The 18,776-nt window shown below is 40.2% G+C and overlaps 1 protein-coding gene across 1 annotated transcript; it reads left to right on the top strand.

Annotated features, from left to right (window-relative positions):
• Positions 1-16,049: 16,049 nt before the first annotated feature.
• LOC109778616 (ethylene-responsive transcription factor 1-like) lies at positions 16,050-18,436 on the top strand. Its single transcript, XM_020337185.4, has 3 exons — positions 16,050-16,432; positions 17,398-18,105; positions 18,185-18,436. Exons 1-2 carry the CDS (start codon positions 16,114-16,116, stop codon positions 18,072-18,074), a joined length of 996 nt encoding a protein of 331 aa, XP_020192774.1. The 5' UTR covers positions 16,050-16,113; the 3' UTR covers positions 18,075-18,105; positions 18,185-18,436.
• The last annotated feature ends 340 nt before the right edge of the window (positions 18,437-18,776 follow it).

Consider the following 18,776-nt stretch of genomic DNA (forward strand, 5'->3'; position numbering starts at 1 on the left):
CACTATGTGTTAATGCTTTGTGCCGGTTCTCTATTAAAAGGAGGCCTTAATATCCCTTAGTTTCCAATATGGACCCCGCTGCCATTGGAGGGTAGGACAAAAGATGCCATGCAAGTTCTTTTAATAAAGCACGTATGACTATTTACGGAATACATGCCTACATTATATCGATGAACTGGAGCTAGTGTCGTATCGCCCTAGGTTATAACTGTCACATGATGAATATCATCCAACAAATCACCGATCCAATGCCTACGAATTTATTTTATATTGATCTCGCTGCGTTACTACTGCTATCATCACTGTTACACTTGCTACAAAATTACTGCTATCGCTGTTACTGTTACCGTTGCTGCTGTGACTACTATGAAAACTATCATTTTACTGTGCTACTAATCGCTTTGCTGCAGATAATAAATCTCCAGGTGTGGTTGAATTGACAACTCAGCTTCTAATACCTTCAAATATTCTTTGGCTCCCCTTGTGTCGAATCTATAAATTTGGGTTGAATACTCTACCCTCAAAAACTGTTGCGATCCCCTGTACTTGTGGGTTATCAAGACCTTTTTCTGGAGCCGTTGCCGAGGAGCATAGCCATATTAGTTGAGTCACTTCGGATTATTATCATATTATCACTATGAAGAATCTGAAGGATCCTAAGCCTAAGATTTATCCCTCAAAGACGAGGGGAGGTAAGGAACTGCCATCCAGTTCTGCTTTAGATTCACCTTCTGTTATGAGTAAAATCGCAACACCACCACATGCTATCAATTCTAATACGTCGCAAGTTATTGATGATGCTACTTCTACTATGAATAATGCTTATGATGATGCTAGTACCTTGCTTGATAATGATGATGTGCCACTTGGTGATTTTCTTGATGAACAAATTGCTAGAGTAATACAACATGATGTTGTTGAATCTAATGATGAGCTTGAAACTGAAACTCCTGAAACACCGGCTAGAACTAGCCTTCCTAGATATGAATTGCCTAAGGTACCGGAAGGTTATGTTATGAGTGAAGAAGCAACTAGAGATATTCTTGCTTGTAAGGATAGAGATGATCTAGAGAAATTACTATGCAAGTATAAAGAAAAATCTTTGAATGCTAGAATGAAATGTGATCGTAAGTTTGCTACTTCACCTATCTTTATTGATGATAAGGACTATGAATTCTCTGTCGACCCAGAGTTAATTACTCTGGTTGAATCTGATTATTTCCATGGTTATGAAACTGAAACTGTTGTGGCATATCTTACTAAGTTGAATGACATAGCCACCCTTTTTACTCATGATGAGAAGACTCGCTATTTATTTATTCTCAAATTATTTCCTTTCTCATTAAAGGGTGATGCTAAAGCTTGGTACGATACTCTTGCTCCCGGTTGTGTGCGTAGTCCCCAGGATATGATTTATTACTTCTCTGAAAAATATTTTCCTACTTATAATAAACAAGCTGCCTTACAGGAAATATTTAACTTTGTGCAAACTAAAGAAGAGAGTCTCCCACAAGCTTGGGGGAGGCCTTGCCAGTTACTTAATGCTTTGCCTGATCATCCTCTTAAGAAAAATGAAATACTTGATATCTTATATAATGGACTAACCGATGCTTCTAGGGACTTCCTAGATAGTTGTGCTGGTTGTGTTTTCAGGGAACGAACTATTGCTCAAGCTGAAGAATTATTGAATAACATATTGAAAAAATTATGATGATTGGACTCTTCCTGAACCACCGCCTAAACCCACTCCGAAGAAGAGGGGTATATTATATCTCAGTCCTGAAGATATGCAAGAGGCAAAGAAATCTATGAAGGAAAAGGATATTAAAGCTGAGGATGTTAAAAATTTACCTCCTATTGAAGAAATACATGGGCTTAATACACCACGCTGCCTAAGGTGGTAGAGTTAAATTGTCTTATGAAGTTCAATGAAAATGATAATCCTCACAATATGCATCCTAGTCAATGCATTTATGAGTTTAAAAACTACATTAGAAAATAAGATCACTTCAATGCAAATGTTATGAGACAATTGAAATACAATTCTCATATGATTGCTCGCTTGAGTGACTTGTTATTTAGAATATCAAATGATGCTAGAGGTGTTGGAAAACATGCTTCTATGGTTCAAACTCAACTAGAACAAGTTGCTAAACCACAAAGAGAATTACTTGATGAAATGAATCATAATATGCACGACTTTGCTGTTAGAGTTGCAACTAGAGGAGGTAAAATGACTCAGGAACCACTTTATCCTGAGGGACACCCAAAAAGAATTATACAAGACTCACAAAGAAACAACACTAGTGCACCTAGTCCTTCTAGAAAGAAAAATAAAAAGAAAAATGATAGGACTTTGCACACTTCTAGTGAACCTGAAATAGAAAAACCTCCTGATAATGAAAATGAAACTTCTATCTCTGATGCTGAAAGTCGATCTGGTAATGAACATCCACCTAGTGATAATGAAAAAGATAATGCTGAGATTCATGAAGACACTCAACCAAATAATGATAAAGAACCAGATAATGATGTTGAGATAGAACCACCTGTTGATCTTGATAGCCCACAACCCAAAAATAAAAGGTATGATAAAAGAGACTGCATTGCTAGAAAACATGGTAAAGAAAGAGAACCGTGGGTTCAAAAACCTATGCCTTTTCCACCCAAGTCAACTAAAAAGAATGATGATGAAGAATTTGAACGCTTTGCTGAAATGCTGAGGCAAGTCTTTTTGCGTACTCGCTTGACTGATATCTTGAAAATGCCTCCTTATGCAAAGTATATGAAAGACATCATCACAAATAAGAGAAAAATACCGGAAGCTGAAATCTCCACTATGCTTGCTAATTATACTTTTAAAGATGGAGTACCTAAAAAACTTGGAGATCCGGGAATACCAACTATACCTTGCTCTATCAAAAAGAATTATGTGAAAACTGCTTTGTGTGATTTAGGAGCTGGTGTTAGTGTTATGCCTTTCTCTTTATATAAAAGACGTGACTTGAATAAACTCACATCTACTGAAATATCTTTGCAAATGGCTGACAAGTTAACTGCCATACCTATCGGTATCTGTGAGGATGTGCCCGTTGTTGTTGCTAATGTTACTATTTTGACTGACTTTGTTATACTTGAGATGCCCGAGGACGACAACATGTCGATTATCCTTGGTAGACCCTTCTTGAATACTGCAGGGGCTGTTATTGATTGCAATAAAAGCAAGGTCACTTTTCATATCAATGGTAATGAGCATACGGTGCACTTTCCGAAGAAACAATTCCAAGTGAATGGTATTAATGTTATCGAAAAATCTCCGACAATCACTATTGGAAGTTTTCAAATACCTCTCCCTACTATCAAAAAGAAATATGAAATGCTTATTGTTGGAGACATTCAAATCCCCATTGAGGTAACTTAGTGATTTACGAAAGTTCTTCGGTTTCATGCTAATCGGAAGTGGTTGTTAATAACACCTGATCAACCTTATTAATGAATCATTTTTGAACGGTATGAAGTTGATGAATTTAGTAAGCACTACTTTCCGTCCCTACTTTTTATTCTCTGTTTTTATTAGTTAAATAAAATAAATGCCATGTTTTGTCTATTTTTTGAATTTCCCGTGCAATAAAAAAATGACCGAAAAATAAAAGTTTTTAGAATGCCCTGAAAATTTTGTACGATTTTTTTTCTGAATATTTAAGAATTTTTGGTGCAAATAATACCAGAGGGAGGTGCACCAGGTGGGCACAACCCACCTGGGCGCGCCAGCACCCCCAGGCGCACCCTGGTGGGTTGTGGTCCCCACGTGGGCCCCCTCACTTATCTCTTCATCCCACATTGTCACCTGCCTCCAGAAAAAAAATCACTCTTGCTCTCTCTCTCCCGTGTTCTTGAGCTCAAACTCGCAGATTTCGATCTCTTTGCTCGAAGCTCCATTTCCGAAACTGTTTCGAGGGATTGTTGCTTGCTATGTGACTCCACCATTTGTCCAATTAATTTTTGTTTTAGTGGTTTATACTTTCAATAAATAGCTACTCTTGGTGCTGCTATAGATGTGCTTGCATGTTGAATTCTTAGTGTTCTAAGTAGTTTGAATGCTTGCTATGACCTCTATGTATCCCTATGAGTAGTTGCTATCAATTTTGTAAAGTTTTGTTGACAATTTTTTGTCACCTCAAAAAATTTATTTTCAGAAAATTGCACGCGGACATGATGAACCTATTTGGAAGGAGTTCTTCGAGGAGACGATCCTCGGGGGCATCTTCTAGTGACAGTTCTGCTCGCCGGTCTTATGTTGAACCAAGTGAAAGTTCCACGCGACATGCCGCCACCAAAACATGTTTATGGCCTTGCGATGAATATATGGTGCGTGTGGGCATCAATAAGGAAATTGAGTAATATGTTCACAATGCCGGTCTCGGTCCCTACCTCTCAGATAAGTGTGAACAGCACCATCTTCTCACTGAATCATTTGTCAAAGGATTTAAATATTTTCCACGTGAGTCTAGGGTGTTGTTTATGCTTTATGATAATCCATTTACTATTCCACTAGAGAACTTTGCTTACCATTGCAAACTCCCATTTTGGGTTTCGCTTGATGAGCCACCAAAGGCTGAGTACGAGTCTTTCTTGACTAGCCTTTGTTACGGTGAAAACAGGGGAGTGAGACAAGGAAGAATAACGAGCATTCACTTTCCCGCAATTCAGTATTTTGCATTATTCAACGGGAAATGCATAGTAGGCAATCAAGACTGTAGCATACTTTGTGCACCAGACATGCGCCTCATTCACACCGCTCTCACTGGTGAAAGGAATTATAACCTTGGAGCGATTGTTGCACGTAGACTTCAACATAACGCCAAAAGTGGCTAGTTCTATGGTGGACTTTATGCCACACGTCTAGCACGAGGGCTGGGTGTTTAACCTTTGCCCTTTGATCCTATCTTACCCACGCAGTATTTAGATTTTGACACCTTAAAAGAGCATAATATTCTTAAGGGAAGGGATGATAACTTCACTTATAATCTGTTTAACCAATCACATGTTGTGGACACATATTTGCATGCGCCTGCTCTCTTTGATTATAACAGCAAGGAAAGATATTTTGTTCTTGAGAGCGAGGACCTAGCTCACAATGCAGCAGTGTTGGTGGCATGGCATGCTGAGGAATCCGCACCGAGAGCCTCGGTGAGCTACCATGCCGACTACTACCCTCCAGGCTACTGATAGACTACCAAGTTAGGCCAAAGCCTAAGCTTGGGGGAGTACGTTTTTCCACCGACATTATATTCATGCTCACATATCATTCTAGTTGTCAGTGCTCACACTTTTTCATTGTATCATCCATGCTTAGATTTATTTTTCTTGCTTTCTTCTTATGTGTTTGAAAAACTTTAGAAAAACCAAAAAAAATAGCTGTAGTAATTTACTTTCTATGCATGCTTAGTAGTAGTACTAAAAAGAAAAAATCCAAAAAGATTTCCTTGTTATTCTTTTGCTTGTTGGGAGCTTTCCCGTGTAAATAGTTTTTCTCATTTTTGTTTTTCCCTTTTATTTGCTTGTTGAAGAAAACCAAAAACTCCCAAAATATTTCAGTGTGTTTCTCTGAATTTCTTTTTCTTTTTATTCGAGTCTTACCGAGGAGAAGACCACGATGAAAATGTTGAGTGGCTCTCATATGAATAACTGTTGAACTAATAAAGAGCCCATTTTACCTTGTCTTCTCCTGTTGAATAAAATGTTTGCAGATTCCAGCTTAGTCCATGGCACTCTTGCACTACTATTATTTTCATATCATTCGGTCGTGCAAGTGAAAGGCAATAATGATGATATTCAATGAACTGGCCGTGGCAAAGAGAAACTGGTATGAACTCGCCTTGTTCTGTCTGTGTAAATATGTTTAACCTAGTATCCAGGCTTCAGCCCATTATGATTAAACATGTTTGCAATGACAATTAGAGATTATAGTTTCTCATGCCATGCATAAATAGCTGGGAGTTGATAATGCTTTATCTTGGATATCAACATAGCGTTAAAATGATTGTGATGTAGTCTGATGATATGGTATCCTCCTCTGAATGTTCGAGTGGCTTGACTTGGTACATGTTCATGCATGTAGTTGAATCAAAACCAACATAGCCTCTATAATATTTATGTTCATGGTGTTCATATCCTACTCATGCTAGTGTCCAATGTTACTTATGCATAATGCCTGGTTATGATCGTTGTTGCTCTCTAGCTGGCAGCTTCTCAATCTTAATTGCTAGCCTTCGCCTGTACTAAGTGGGAATTCTGCTTGTACATCAAAACCTTGAACCCAAAGTTATTCCAGATGAGTCCACCATACCTACCTATATACGGTATTACCCTGCCGTCCTAAGTAAATTTGCACATGGCACCTCTAAAAACTTCTAAAAAATTATCCTTTTTGTGTGCCTGGATAGTTCATGGAACGACAGGAGGTGGTCGATATCTTCCGTGCTAAGCGGGTTATCCTCAGGTCGAGTGTTTATTCACTCGCCATCAAACGAGGAAATGGGCGGTATTAGGGATGCCCAGTTCCAAACTGCAAACATGAAAAAGATTTCATCTCTTCAATAATCAAACAAAAACTCCCAATGGAGTCAAAACCTTTACTTTTACCGCTTGGGAACCGCCACTAGTGTGCTTAGCATGGAAGATGTTGATAACTGATGGTCGTGAAGTGAATGAGAAGGGGGCATGTCTCAAAATTATCATTTATCTTTGTTTTAAAAATTGAGCTCTGTCACCTCTGCAAATCACTGCTTCCCTCTGCGAAGGGCCTTTCTATTTACATTTATGTTATGTCATCACCTTCTAAAAGCGCCAGAAAGTGAGTAGAGCACAGCTGTCATGATTTATGCATTGTGTATAGCTAATGTTGGGTGCATCATGACTGGATCTTTTCTACCATGAATTACAATGTTTAGTCGTTGCTTCAACTTCGGAGGTGCTCTGCATTTATGTTTTGCGGTCTCAGAAAGGGCTAGCGAGATACCATTATTGTCATATTATATCATGGTTGTTTTGACAACGTGTTGCTATTTGAGATATCTTATTATTGCTCGCTAGCTGATTATGTCATTGATATGAATCATTATAATCTTTAAGAGTTATTGTTGACATGGTTGGTTATAATGTTGGCTAAAAACCTGGGTGTTGTTTAAGCTTATTTATGCAAATAAGAGCAAAAGAGTTCGTAAAAGTTTTTTCTTTCTCACTTTCAGTTTATCAACTGAATTGCTTGAGGACAAGCAAAGGTTTAAGCTTGGGGGAGTTGATACGTCTCCAACGTATCTACTTTTTCTCATGCTTTTCCTCTTGTTTTGGACTCTAATTTGCATGATATGAATGAAACTAACCCCGGACTGACGATGTTTTCAGCAGAACTACCATGGTGTTGTTTTTGTGCAGAAATAAAAGTTCTTGGAATGGAACGAATCTTTCGAGGATTTTTTATATCAATAATAAGAATGTCTGGAGCCAAGACCACCAGAGAGGGGCCCCTGGTTGCGCACAACCCACCAGGGCGCGCCCCCCCTCTCCTGGCGCGCCCAGGCGGGTTGTACCCACCTGGTGGGACCGCTAACGACCCCCCTGATACTATAAATTCACATTATTCCAAAAAAAATATCAGGGAGAAAGAATTATCGCGATCCACGAGACGGAGCCGCCGCCAAGCCCTGTTCTTCCTCGGGAGGGCAGATCTGGAGTCCATTTGGGGCTCCGGAGAGGGGGGTCTTCGTTCTTCGTCATCACCAACCAATCTCCATCGCCAATTCCATGATGCTCCCCACCGGGAGTGAGTAACTCCTTCGTAGGCTCGCTGGTCGGTGAGGAGTTGGATGAGATTCATCATGTGATTGAGTTAGTTTTGTTAGGGCCCGATCCCTAGTATCCACTATGTTCTTGGATTGATGCTTAATGCTTGCCACTTTGGGTCCGGGTTCCATGAACTCAGATTTGAACCGTTTATGAATTCATCATTATATCCATGTTTTAGATCCGATCTTGCAAGTTATAGTCACCTACTGCGTGTTATGATCCGGCAACCCCGGAGTGAAAACAACCGAGCCCACTCCCGGTGATGACCGTAGTTTGAGGAGTTCATGTATTCACTATGTGTTAATGCTTTGTTCCGGTTCTCTATTAAAAGGAGGCCTTAATATCCCTTCATTTCCAATATAGACCCCGCTGCCACGGGAGGGTAGGATAAAAGTTGTCATGCAAGTTCTTTTAATAAAGCACGTATGACTATTTACGGAATACATGCCTACATTATATCGATGAGCTGGAGCTAGTGCCGTATTGCCCTAGGTTATATCTGTCACATGATGAATATCATCCAACAAGTCACCGATCCAATGCCTACGAATTTATTTTATATTGATCTCGCTGCGTTACTACTGCTATCATCACTGTTACACTTGCTACAAAATTACTGCTATCGCTATTACTGTTATCGTTGCTGATGTCACTACTATCAAAACTATCATATTACTGTGCTACTGATCACTTTGCTGCAGATAATTAATCTCTAGGTGTGGTTGAATTGGCAACTCAGCTGCTAATACCTTCAAATATTCTTTGGTTCCCCTTGTGTCGAATCTATAAATTTGGGTTGAATACTCTACCCTCAAAAACTGTTGCGATCCCCTATACTTGTGGGTTATCAGCGCCCTAGGGGGGATGCCCCATAGGCTTGTGGGCCCCTCATGGCACCTCCTGGCCTAATTTTAGCTCTATTAATTCCCAATACATCAGAGAGCCACCTGAAACACTTTTTCCAAACTGCAAGTTTGTGTTCCTTCGAGATTCCATCCGGAGGCCTTATCTGGTACTCTACCGGTGGGGGAATCGACCACGGATGGCTTCTTCATCATTCTTGTTGCCCTTTCGATGATGCGTGAGTAGTTTAGCACAGACCTAGGAGTCCATAGCTAGTAGCTAGATGACTTCTTCTCTCTCTTTGATCTTCAATACAATGTACTCCTCGGCATTCTTGGAGTTCTATTCGATGTAATCTTCTTTTGAGGTGTGTTTGTTGGGATCCGATGAATTGTGGGTTTATGATCAGATTATTAATGAATATTATTTGACTCTTTTCTGAATTCTTATATGCATGATTATTATAAATTTCTATTTCTCTCGATCTATTGATTTGGTTTGGCCAACTAGATTGATTTTCCTTGCAATTGGAGAGGTGCTTTGTGATGGATTCGATCTTGCGGTGCTTGATACGTCTCTAACGTATCTATAATTTATGAAGTATTCATGCTGTTATTTTATCATTCTTGGATGTTTTACAATCATTTTATAGCAACTTTATATCATTTTTTGGGACTAACCTATTGATCCAGTGCCCAGTGCCAGTTGCTGTTTTTTGCTTGTTTTTTACATCGCAGGAAATCAATACCAAACGGAGTCCAAACGCAACGAAACTCCACGGGGATTTTTTATGGACCAGAAGGAACCCAATGGGCCAGAGCTGCTCCTGGGGGGTGCCCCGAGGGGGGCACAACCCACCAGGGTGCGCCAGGCCCACCTGGCGCGCCCAGGTGGGGTGTGCCCACCTCGGTGGCCTCCCGCACCCCTTCTTTGCACTATAAATTCCCAAATATTCCAAAACCCATCGGGGTTAACCTAGATCAGAAGTTCTGCCGCCGCAAGGTCTCTGTATCCGCGAAAACCAATCTAGACCCCGTTCCAGCACCCTGCCGGAGGGGGAATCATCTCCGGTGGCCCTATTCATCATCCCGGCGGTGACCACGATGAGGAGGGAGTAGTCCACCCTCGAGGTTGAGGGTTTGTACCAGTAGCTATGTGTTTAATCTCTCTCTCTCTCATGATCTATATCATGGGCTTTGTTAATATAGTCGGATCATGGGCTTTGTCTTGTCGGATTGAATATTCAAAGATGAGAACACATGATATATATCTTGCAATATGAATACTTGTGGTGAAAATTGGGGTATCTTATTGATTCACTTGACATATGTTATGGCATTCAACTCGCGGATTCCCGTGGTGATATTGGGGTAATCTATGCATAGGGGTTGATGCACATTTTTCTCCGGTAGAAACTTCGGGGTCTCTTTGTAGTTCTTTGTGTGGACTGAGCATTATGAATATGAATTTGCTTTGGTGTTATCTTAGTACGAACTCTTGATTAGATCGATCGGAAAGAATAGCTTGCGTTATTCTAGTACGAACTCTAGGATAGATCGAACGGAAAGAATAGCTTTGAGATGGTTTAGTACCCTACAAGCAATATCTATCTTTTGTTCTCCGCTATTAGGAACTCGGGAGTGATTCTTTATTACACTTTGAGGGATAATCATATGATCCAACTATGTTAGCACTGTTGAGAGATTGCACTAGTGAAAGTTCGGACCCTAGACCTCATTTTTAAGCATTGCAATACCGTTTTTGTGCCCGTTTAATATTTGTTACCTTGCTGTTTTATTTATTCAGATTATAAAAATATGTTTCTACCATCCATATTACACTTTTATCATCATCTCTTCGCCGAACTAGTGCACCTATACAATTTGCCATTGTATTGGGTGTGTTGGGGACACAAGAGATTTCTTGTATTTAGTTGCAGGGTTGTTTGAGAGAGACCATCTTCATCCTACACCTCTCACGGATTGATAAGCCTTAGGTCATCCACTTGAGGGAAAATTGCTACTGTCCTACAAAACTCTGCGCTTGGAGGCCCAACACGTGTCTACAAGAATAAAGTTGCATAGTAGACATCAGTGCTCAATCCCAGTGACAGAAAGGGACATGACACATATTTGTATCATTGTCGTTAAGGATAAAATGATGGGGTTTATTCATATTGATTGAGTTTACTTTGGCTATGTCATGTCATCTTGCTTAAGGCGTTACTCCGTTCTTTATGAACTTAATACTCTAGATGCATGCTGGATAGCGGTCGATGTGTGCAGTAATAGTAGTAGATGCAGACAGGAGTCGGTCTACTTGTCTCGGACGTGATGCCTATATACATGATCATTGCCTTGAATATCGTCATAACTATGTGCTTTTCTATCAATTGCCCAACAGTAATTTGTTTAGCCACTGTATGCTATTTTTCAAGAGAGAAACCTCTAGTGAAAACTATGGCCCCCGGGTCTATCTTTATCATATATCAAAATCCAAAAATACTTTGCTGCAATTTATTTACCGTTATTTTTATTTTGTATTTTTGTTTATCTATCTACCATTATCAAATTTGATCGTTGCAATTAATCGACAAGGGATTGGCAACCCATTGTTTGCGTTGGGTGCAAGTATTTGTTCTTTTGTGTGTAGGTGATGTTCACGAGGTCTTGTGTGGTTCTCCTACTGGATTGATAACCTTGGTTCTTAATCGAGGAAAATACTTATCTCTACTGTACTGCATCATCCTCTCATCTTCAAGGAAATGCCAACGCAGCTCACAAGTAGCAGGAGCGACGCAGCATGCCCTCCTCATGCTAGGGTTCAACAGACCCACGCCGGCCATTCTTATCGCCGCCGCCACGGCCTCGGTAAGCACTTACTCGTCAGTCGTTCGCCCTCCACAGAGGCAGTCACCAAGCTCGTCCACAACACTGCAGACGGGCGGTCTCCATCCATCGCACGGCCATGGTGCGACCCGCTTCTCCACATCACCAGACGACAGCGTGATCGTTCCTGCAACCCCCGCTCTAGAGGCCAGCATCAAACCCCCCCACTCCCGCTTCCAGAACCTACCTGGTGCCTTTCACCCATTGCACGACCCCTCACTTATACATGGGCCCTCCGACGTGCCCCCTTGCCCAGGGGGCCGCCGTCGACCACCATGTGTATATGGGAATGTCCTCTTCTCAGCCTGCCAACCTACAGACCCGCTCCACCAATTCATTAAAAACTCTGCCCATTTACCAATTCAGGCGAGGCTCCTACCCCACAATGACTATGATGAGGTACTAGTGGCCATGTGTGGCGGGGCGATCCTCGCGGACCTCAAGCCGTCCATGGTGCCTTGGAGGGTGATCCAGACAATGTTGTGGCCCGAGAAGAGGAGGCCCGGTAGGGGCCGGTGCTTCACGAGGCTCGACGGATTTAGGGTCGGGCTCGGGGTGGAGGACGATGATGTGGATGTCAAGGAGTTTAAGGTCGACATTAGGGAATCCGACTTGGATGTCGGGCGGGGTGGGGTGGCTGAGGAGGATAATGGCGCGAGGTTGTCGAGAGCAATCCGTTCACCGCCGTCAAGAGGTCCCTCTCTAAAGGTATTGGCCCCATGTCGCTGAAACCGGTTTTAATCCATGTATTAGGAATAATTTTCGTCCTTGTCTTGTAGAAGATACTGTAGTATCACATTTTCTCATTTTTAGGTAGGACATAGATGTTTGAAACTGCCTATGGTTAAATTTTTGACGGGGTTAAATATTTGCTTATGTTGTTAAAGATTTCAATATATTCTTAGATCATAGCCCAAGCCGGAGCTGGGACCTGACCTCCTGGCCACGTCCGGGGCATGACATCCATGGACACATGTGTAGAATATTGTAGTGAACCACAATAGGCCCATCGCCTAGTGTGAACCTGGCTCCTCCCTTGATTATAGGTAGCACCATACCAAATAAGCCAACCCGCAAGAGGGGTTTTCTATTTTTACGTGGTTTCTACTCTTACATTTCCTGGTTTCATGCGGTCTAGGCATGTACGTTTTTCGATTTCAGATGATTTACACTCTTTTTTTCTCAAAGTAGAATGGAGACACAAATTTACGTATTGATCTGCAACATAATTTATGCATCAACCAACCCAGAAAGACCGCCCCGAAGTTACCTTTTGCCATTGTTAGTTAGGATACAAGGTTGGAAACCACGTAATATATAGAAAGTTCTTGGATATTATTAAATTTTTCTGTTTATGGTTTCACAATTTTTATGCTATTTGAGTATAAAATAATCAGGTGTAGATTTTTTACCCAAAACTATGTTTTGGCCAAGAGTTGGTGCTTGATTCATGCATCAGCCGTCACATCCTCTCAAAAGAAACAAAACTGCTCTCAAAGTATTTCTTCTCGGTCTCAAGTAAGACGCACAAAATCATGAATCAATGTTGCCACGTTATTTCACATTTTTTTTAAATCTCTATATACATGATTAGATCATGAACACATTATAAAAAAGTTTTAATGTTCATACAGATTCATTAACTAACTGTATAATAATGCTAATGATTGCACATACTTGATAGTAAGTCAATCAGGGTAAGTAGATATGTATGATTTACAAGGATCATAGACTTACAGAGTCATTTATAAGGGGATATTGGTTGAATACTAGCAAAAGAGTCAGTGTGTTGCAACGCGTGAGAAAATAACACATGTTCTTAACCCAATAATCATGAATCAAGACCCTAATAGGCCCACGTCCTTTATTTTCACATGGCATCATATTTGTGTTGTCGACGGTGGCCTTAGTGCCCACACAACGAAAACGCGTTTGTATGTGGTTAGTCCTAATGCGTCTCTTTCTTTCTTTCTCTCTCTCTCTCTCTCTCTCTCTCTCTCTATCTATCTATCTATCTATCTATCTATCTATCTCTCTATCTCTCTCTCAGGCACACTCGCTCAGAATAAGATGAGAAATATGTTGTTTTTCCAGCGAGTTTTTTCAGAGGTGTGCATGAGTGGTTATCGATGTTTTCTTTCCTCTCAATCTAGTCTTAATGGGTGTTTATTTGCAATTCGGATCGTCGCCGGCACGAAAAAGACCGGATCGTGCACTATAGATTAAGTTTGCACCAAAATAATATTTTAGAAATATTTAACTGCTAAAAATAACATCATATAGATTCTACACATTTTTCTAATCAAATTTGATATATAACATGTTAAAATCGGAGTTACGGTCTAAAAGATATGGATAATTTTATTTTAGATAAACTGCAGATTGATTAACTGAAAAGTCATGAGGTTTTCTGTTAAAACGATAAAAAAAGATTCGGCTGACTTACAGATGGACGGCGGGTTGATTATCTGAAACGCTAGGGGGTTTTCTGAGAAAATGCAAAAAAACAGTTTGGTTGTGACTTAAACGTGTATTGTGGGTTAATTTATAGAAAATAGAGGGTTTTTTGCAAAAAGTGTGCGATGGATGACGAGAAGCACTTCGTGCTTTATTATTAGGTAAAGATTAAGTAAGATACAAGGTCGATGTCATGTTCATTTTAAAACGAATGTTAGATCTCCATATACATGGTTAGCTCAAGAATGTGATGAGAACATTACAATGCTAACTTATAATTCATATAATTATCGCATAATAATGTTAATGATTGCACATAAAGTACATGCTAGTAACTTAATGGAGTAACTGTATTTTTCTTTGAGAACAACGGAGTAAGTAGCTACGAGTGACTTACAAGAATCTTAGAGTTACACACAATCATTTATGAGAAGATTTGGATTAAACGTTCAATTGGATGAGCTCGCCCAATAAAGAAGCGAGTACGACAATAATAGAGTCATACTACAGGTGTGTAGTACGATCTTGAGCTAACAAATGTCGTAACTAGCTATGAGTGATTTGTAAAGATCTTAGCATTACACACAATCATTTATGAGAAGATTTTTGGTTAAACATTCAGCTCAATGAAACTCGGACAGAGATGTACTATACTAGTAGTACAGTGGTACTACAGGTGTGTAGTACATTCTCGAGCTAATAAATGCCATAACAAGGTATGAGTTATTTACAAAGATCCATTACAAACAATCATTTATGATAAGATTTTTGGTTAAACGTCCGGTTGAATGAGCCTATCCAATAAACCTAGATGAAGAGACTACGACAACAGTAGATTCATACTACAGGTGTGTAGTGTAATCTCGAGCTAGTAAATGATGTAACTAGCTATGAGTGATTTGCAAAGATCCTAGCATTACACACAATCATTTATGAGAAGATTTTTGGTTAAACGTTCACTTGGATGAACCCATCCAATAAACCCAGACGTAGAGTGTACGACGATAATAGTACAGTCGTACTACATCGCGTAGTGCCATATTGAGCTAATAAATGAAGTAACTAGCTATGAGTTATTTGCAAGGATCTTAAAATTACATACAATCATTTATAAGAAGATATTGGTTAAACGTTTGGTTGGATGAATCCGTCCAATAAACCCACATGAAGAGAGTACAACAACAGTAGAGTTGTACTACACGCATGTAGTACAATATTGAGCTGATAAATGGCATAATTATGAGTGATTTGCAAAGATCTTAGCATTACACACAATCATTTATGATAAGATTTTTTGTTAAACATTCGGTTGAATGAACCTGTCCAATACAGTAATAGTACATTTATAGTTTTATACTATAAGTTTGTAGTAAAATATTGAGCTAATAAATGATGTAACTAGCCATGAGTGATTTGCAAATATCTTACATTATACATGATCATTTATGATGAGATTTTTGGTTAAACGTTTGGTTGAATGAACCCGTCCAATACAGTAATAGTACAATTATAATACAGGTGTCTAGTACAATATGTATAGCTAATAAATGACGTAAATAGCCATGAGTGATTTGCAAAGATCTTAGCATTATACATGATCATTTATGAGAAGATTTTTGGTTAAACGTTCAGTTGGATGAACCTGGACAAAGAGTGTATGACAGTAGTGGTACAGTCGTACTACATGTATGTACTACAACAATCTTGAGCTAATAAATATTGGCTTGCCTCCAAATAAACAAAGTCAAACATACATCCATCTGTTCATTCGCGAGGCATAATACAAGAAATACCACTTCTCCCATGGACAAGCACGCAAGATTCACCGAGTAGAAACACTCACTTTCGGAACCTGCCTCGTGCGTTCCTCCTGTCGCACGGCCTCTCGCTAATGCGTGAGCCCCACCACGCGCCCTCTTGAACCATCACACAACCACAACATATATAGGGGACTGGCCTCGCCCCGACCTGCCAACCCACACCTGCTGTCTTGCTTCATTAGAACCTCTGCCCATTTACCAATTCCGGCTAGGTCCCTTCCCCCAACGACGACTGCGACAAGGTACGAACAACCATCATGTGCGGCAGAGCATTACTCGCGGACGTCAAGGTTCCCGTGGTGACGCGGAAGGTGATGGAGGTCACGGTGTGGCCCGAGAAGAAGAAGCACCGGCGAGGAGGTGGCGGGGGTCGGCGCTTCACGGGGCACAGCGGGCACAGGGGACTCGAGCTATACAACGAGGAGGAGGACTTTGAGGCCGATTTTGAGAAGTTCAAGGCTGACTCTAGGGACTATGACCTGGATCTCGGTCACGGTGGGGTGGCTGAGAAGGACGACGATGATGAGGAAGTCGAGATCAAGCCCTTGGTCGCCGTCAAGAGGTCCCTCTCCCATGGTATCAACCCTGGTTCGCGTGGACTAGTTTTTAATATGCGTATCATTACCTTTAGTGCTTGACTATGTATTACGACATTCGTCTTGGTTTATTAGTCTCCATCGTATTTTGGGTCAAATTTTAACAAACTAATTAACTAATAAAATATTAATGCATGTCGTAAAAAAGATATTGTTGGATTCTTATTTGAGTGTAGATTTGATATTATTTTTGCTAAGTTTAACTTATGTATTTGCTGGTTAAAATCGTGGTAAAAAGTATGACCTAAAAATGCGAGGGGGGCTAGTAAGCAGGATAGAGGTAGTAGAAATAGGAGATTATGTGATTGGTTCGAGAACAGTTTGGTCGTTCGATTGGGTGGTAAGAGAAATTTTGCAGGGATTGTTGTTGGAAGGCTATGTTTCGGTGGTGTTACTCTTGTTTGTTTAGTGATTTTGGATTGGATGTGCTATCATGGAGTGATTTGGGTGACGAGTTAGGCTTTTCCATCTCTGTTGTGTTCGGTTGGTAGGCTATTTCTACCGAGGTCTGGGCCTCTAGAATTGTTTCCTTGTTAGATAGTTGTAGGTGCGTTAGGAACCGAGGATTGTTCTATGCTTGATTCATTTATCAGTCTAAATGATTATTCTACTAATCATTGAATCAAACTGAAAAAATATCCTTGATTCTGCATCGTCTATAATGCAATTTGTAGATTAATAATTGCGGAATGATGTCGAAGGTCTATAACATGAGGTCTGTTTATCAGAACCCTGGATTTTTTATTAAGTTGTGATTTTTATTTTTATTTATTTGTTTTGTGGGTGACTCATGATGCTTTCACTCGAACTCGACTCATCATGGTTCAGTGTTCATTACGATCATTTTATTTTACATATAAATTCATGACAAAATTATTTACTATTTGTGAGAAAAATTTGTCCGTGTTGGTCCCTCTTAGCATTGACATTGATTTTCCATTGTAGATGACTTAAGCACCATGCCTACTGCTAGTTTTGACGGTCCTTCAGAAAGGCCAGCAAAAAGGAAGAGAAAGAACCAAATCAACGTTATCCGTCGGCGCCCCTTGGGTAAGTGGGCTGCTGAAATCAGAGATCCTAGCAAGGGTGTCTGTGTCTGGCTCGGTACTTTCAACAGTGCTAAAGAAGCTGCAAGAGCTTATGATGCTGAAGCACACAAGATCCGTGGCAAGAAGGCCGAGGTTAACTTTCCAGAGGAACCAACAGGATCTGCTGACTTTGCATCAAACCAACCACCTGTCCCTGCAATGAACTCTGCTGCCCCTATTGAAGTTCCTGTAATGGATATCTACTCTGACCAGGGAAGCAACTCTTTTTGCTGCTCTAACTTGGACTGGGAGTATGACACCAAGAGTCTAGATATATCATCAATTGCTCCCATTTCTACCATTGCTGAAGGAGCAAAATCTGCGGTTGTCAAGAATAACACATATAACTCATTGGTGCCTCTTTTTATGGAGAATAATGCTATCAATTTTGAACCTTGGATGAGATATCTTATGGATGATAGCGTGGATGAGTTGATTGATAGCCTACTGAATTTTGATGTGCCTCAGGATGTCGTTGGCAACATGGACCTTTGGAGCTTCGATGACATGCCCATATGTGGCAAATTTTTCTGAGGGATTCAAACCATGTATATCGGAACAAAGGGTAAGCCTTTGCAATTTGGATGTTCAGTATGAGGTTGATAATATGTTCATTACTTTGAACTTTTTGTTCCGTGTTTCAGGAATAAGACTATGGGAGATTGGGAAGCACTCTATTTTCACCTTCGGCCAACATATGCTTATGTTCAAGCTTAGATACGAAAGAGTTGCATCCCGTTTCTCTTTTGTAATCGACCCTTTCCCTAGTTGTATGTCTATGTGTGGCAGACATTTATTAGATTGATGAACCGTTGTATTTATCTTTTGTCAACTTTTATGTCGTCGCTATCATTTCTGAATGTGAACATCATGGATTTGTGTTCGGTTTGCTTTAATCTGTGTGCTTGACCGCTTTTTCCCTTTAGAGAATTATAGGGTATTGATGAGAGATGCTCTTAGATGAGTATATTTTCTCCTCTTGAAAAGTGTGGTTTTTAAGTTTTAACTGATCCCCTAAACATAACTCCCTGACTTTTTGCCAATCTTTCTAGTTTTAGTTTGCGTACTATATTTCAACTACATTTTTGCACACATATTAAATCCAAAGATAATAATTAAGGTCCACACAATTCACGAATATCACAATTTTAGAGTTTATACAAACCAAATTATTCAAATTGAAACGCACGGAAGGGTTCAAATGAAGTAAAGAGCACGATAAAAGTACAACTATGA

This window comes from Aegilops tauschii, chromosome 7, assembly GCF_002575655.3.
Source record: "Aegilops tauschii subsp. strangulata cultivar AL8/78 chromosome 7, Aet v6.0, whole genome shotgun sequence".
Classification (NCBI taxonomy): domain Eukaryota; kingdom Viridiplantae; phylum Streptophyta; class Magnoliopsida; order Poales; family Poaceae; genus Aegilops; species Aegilops tauschii.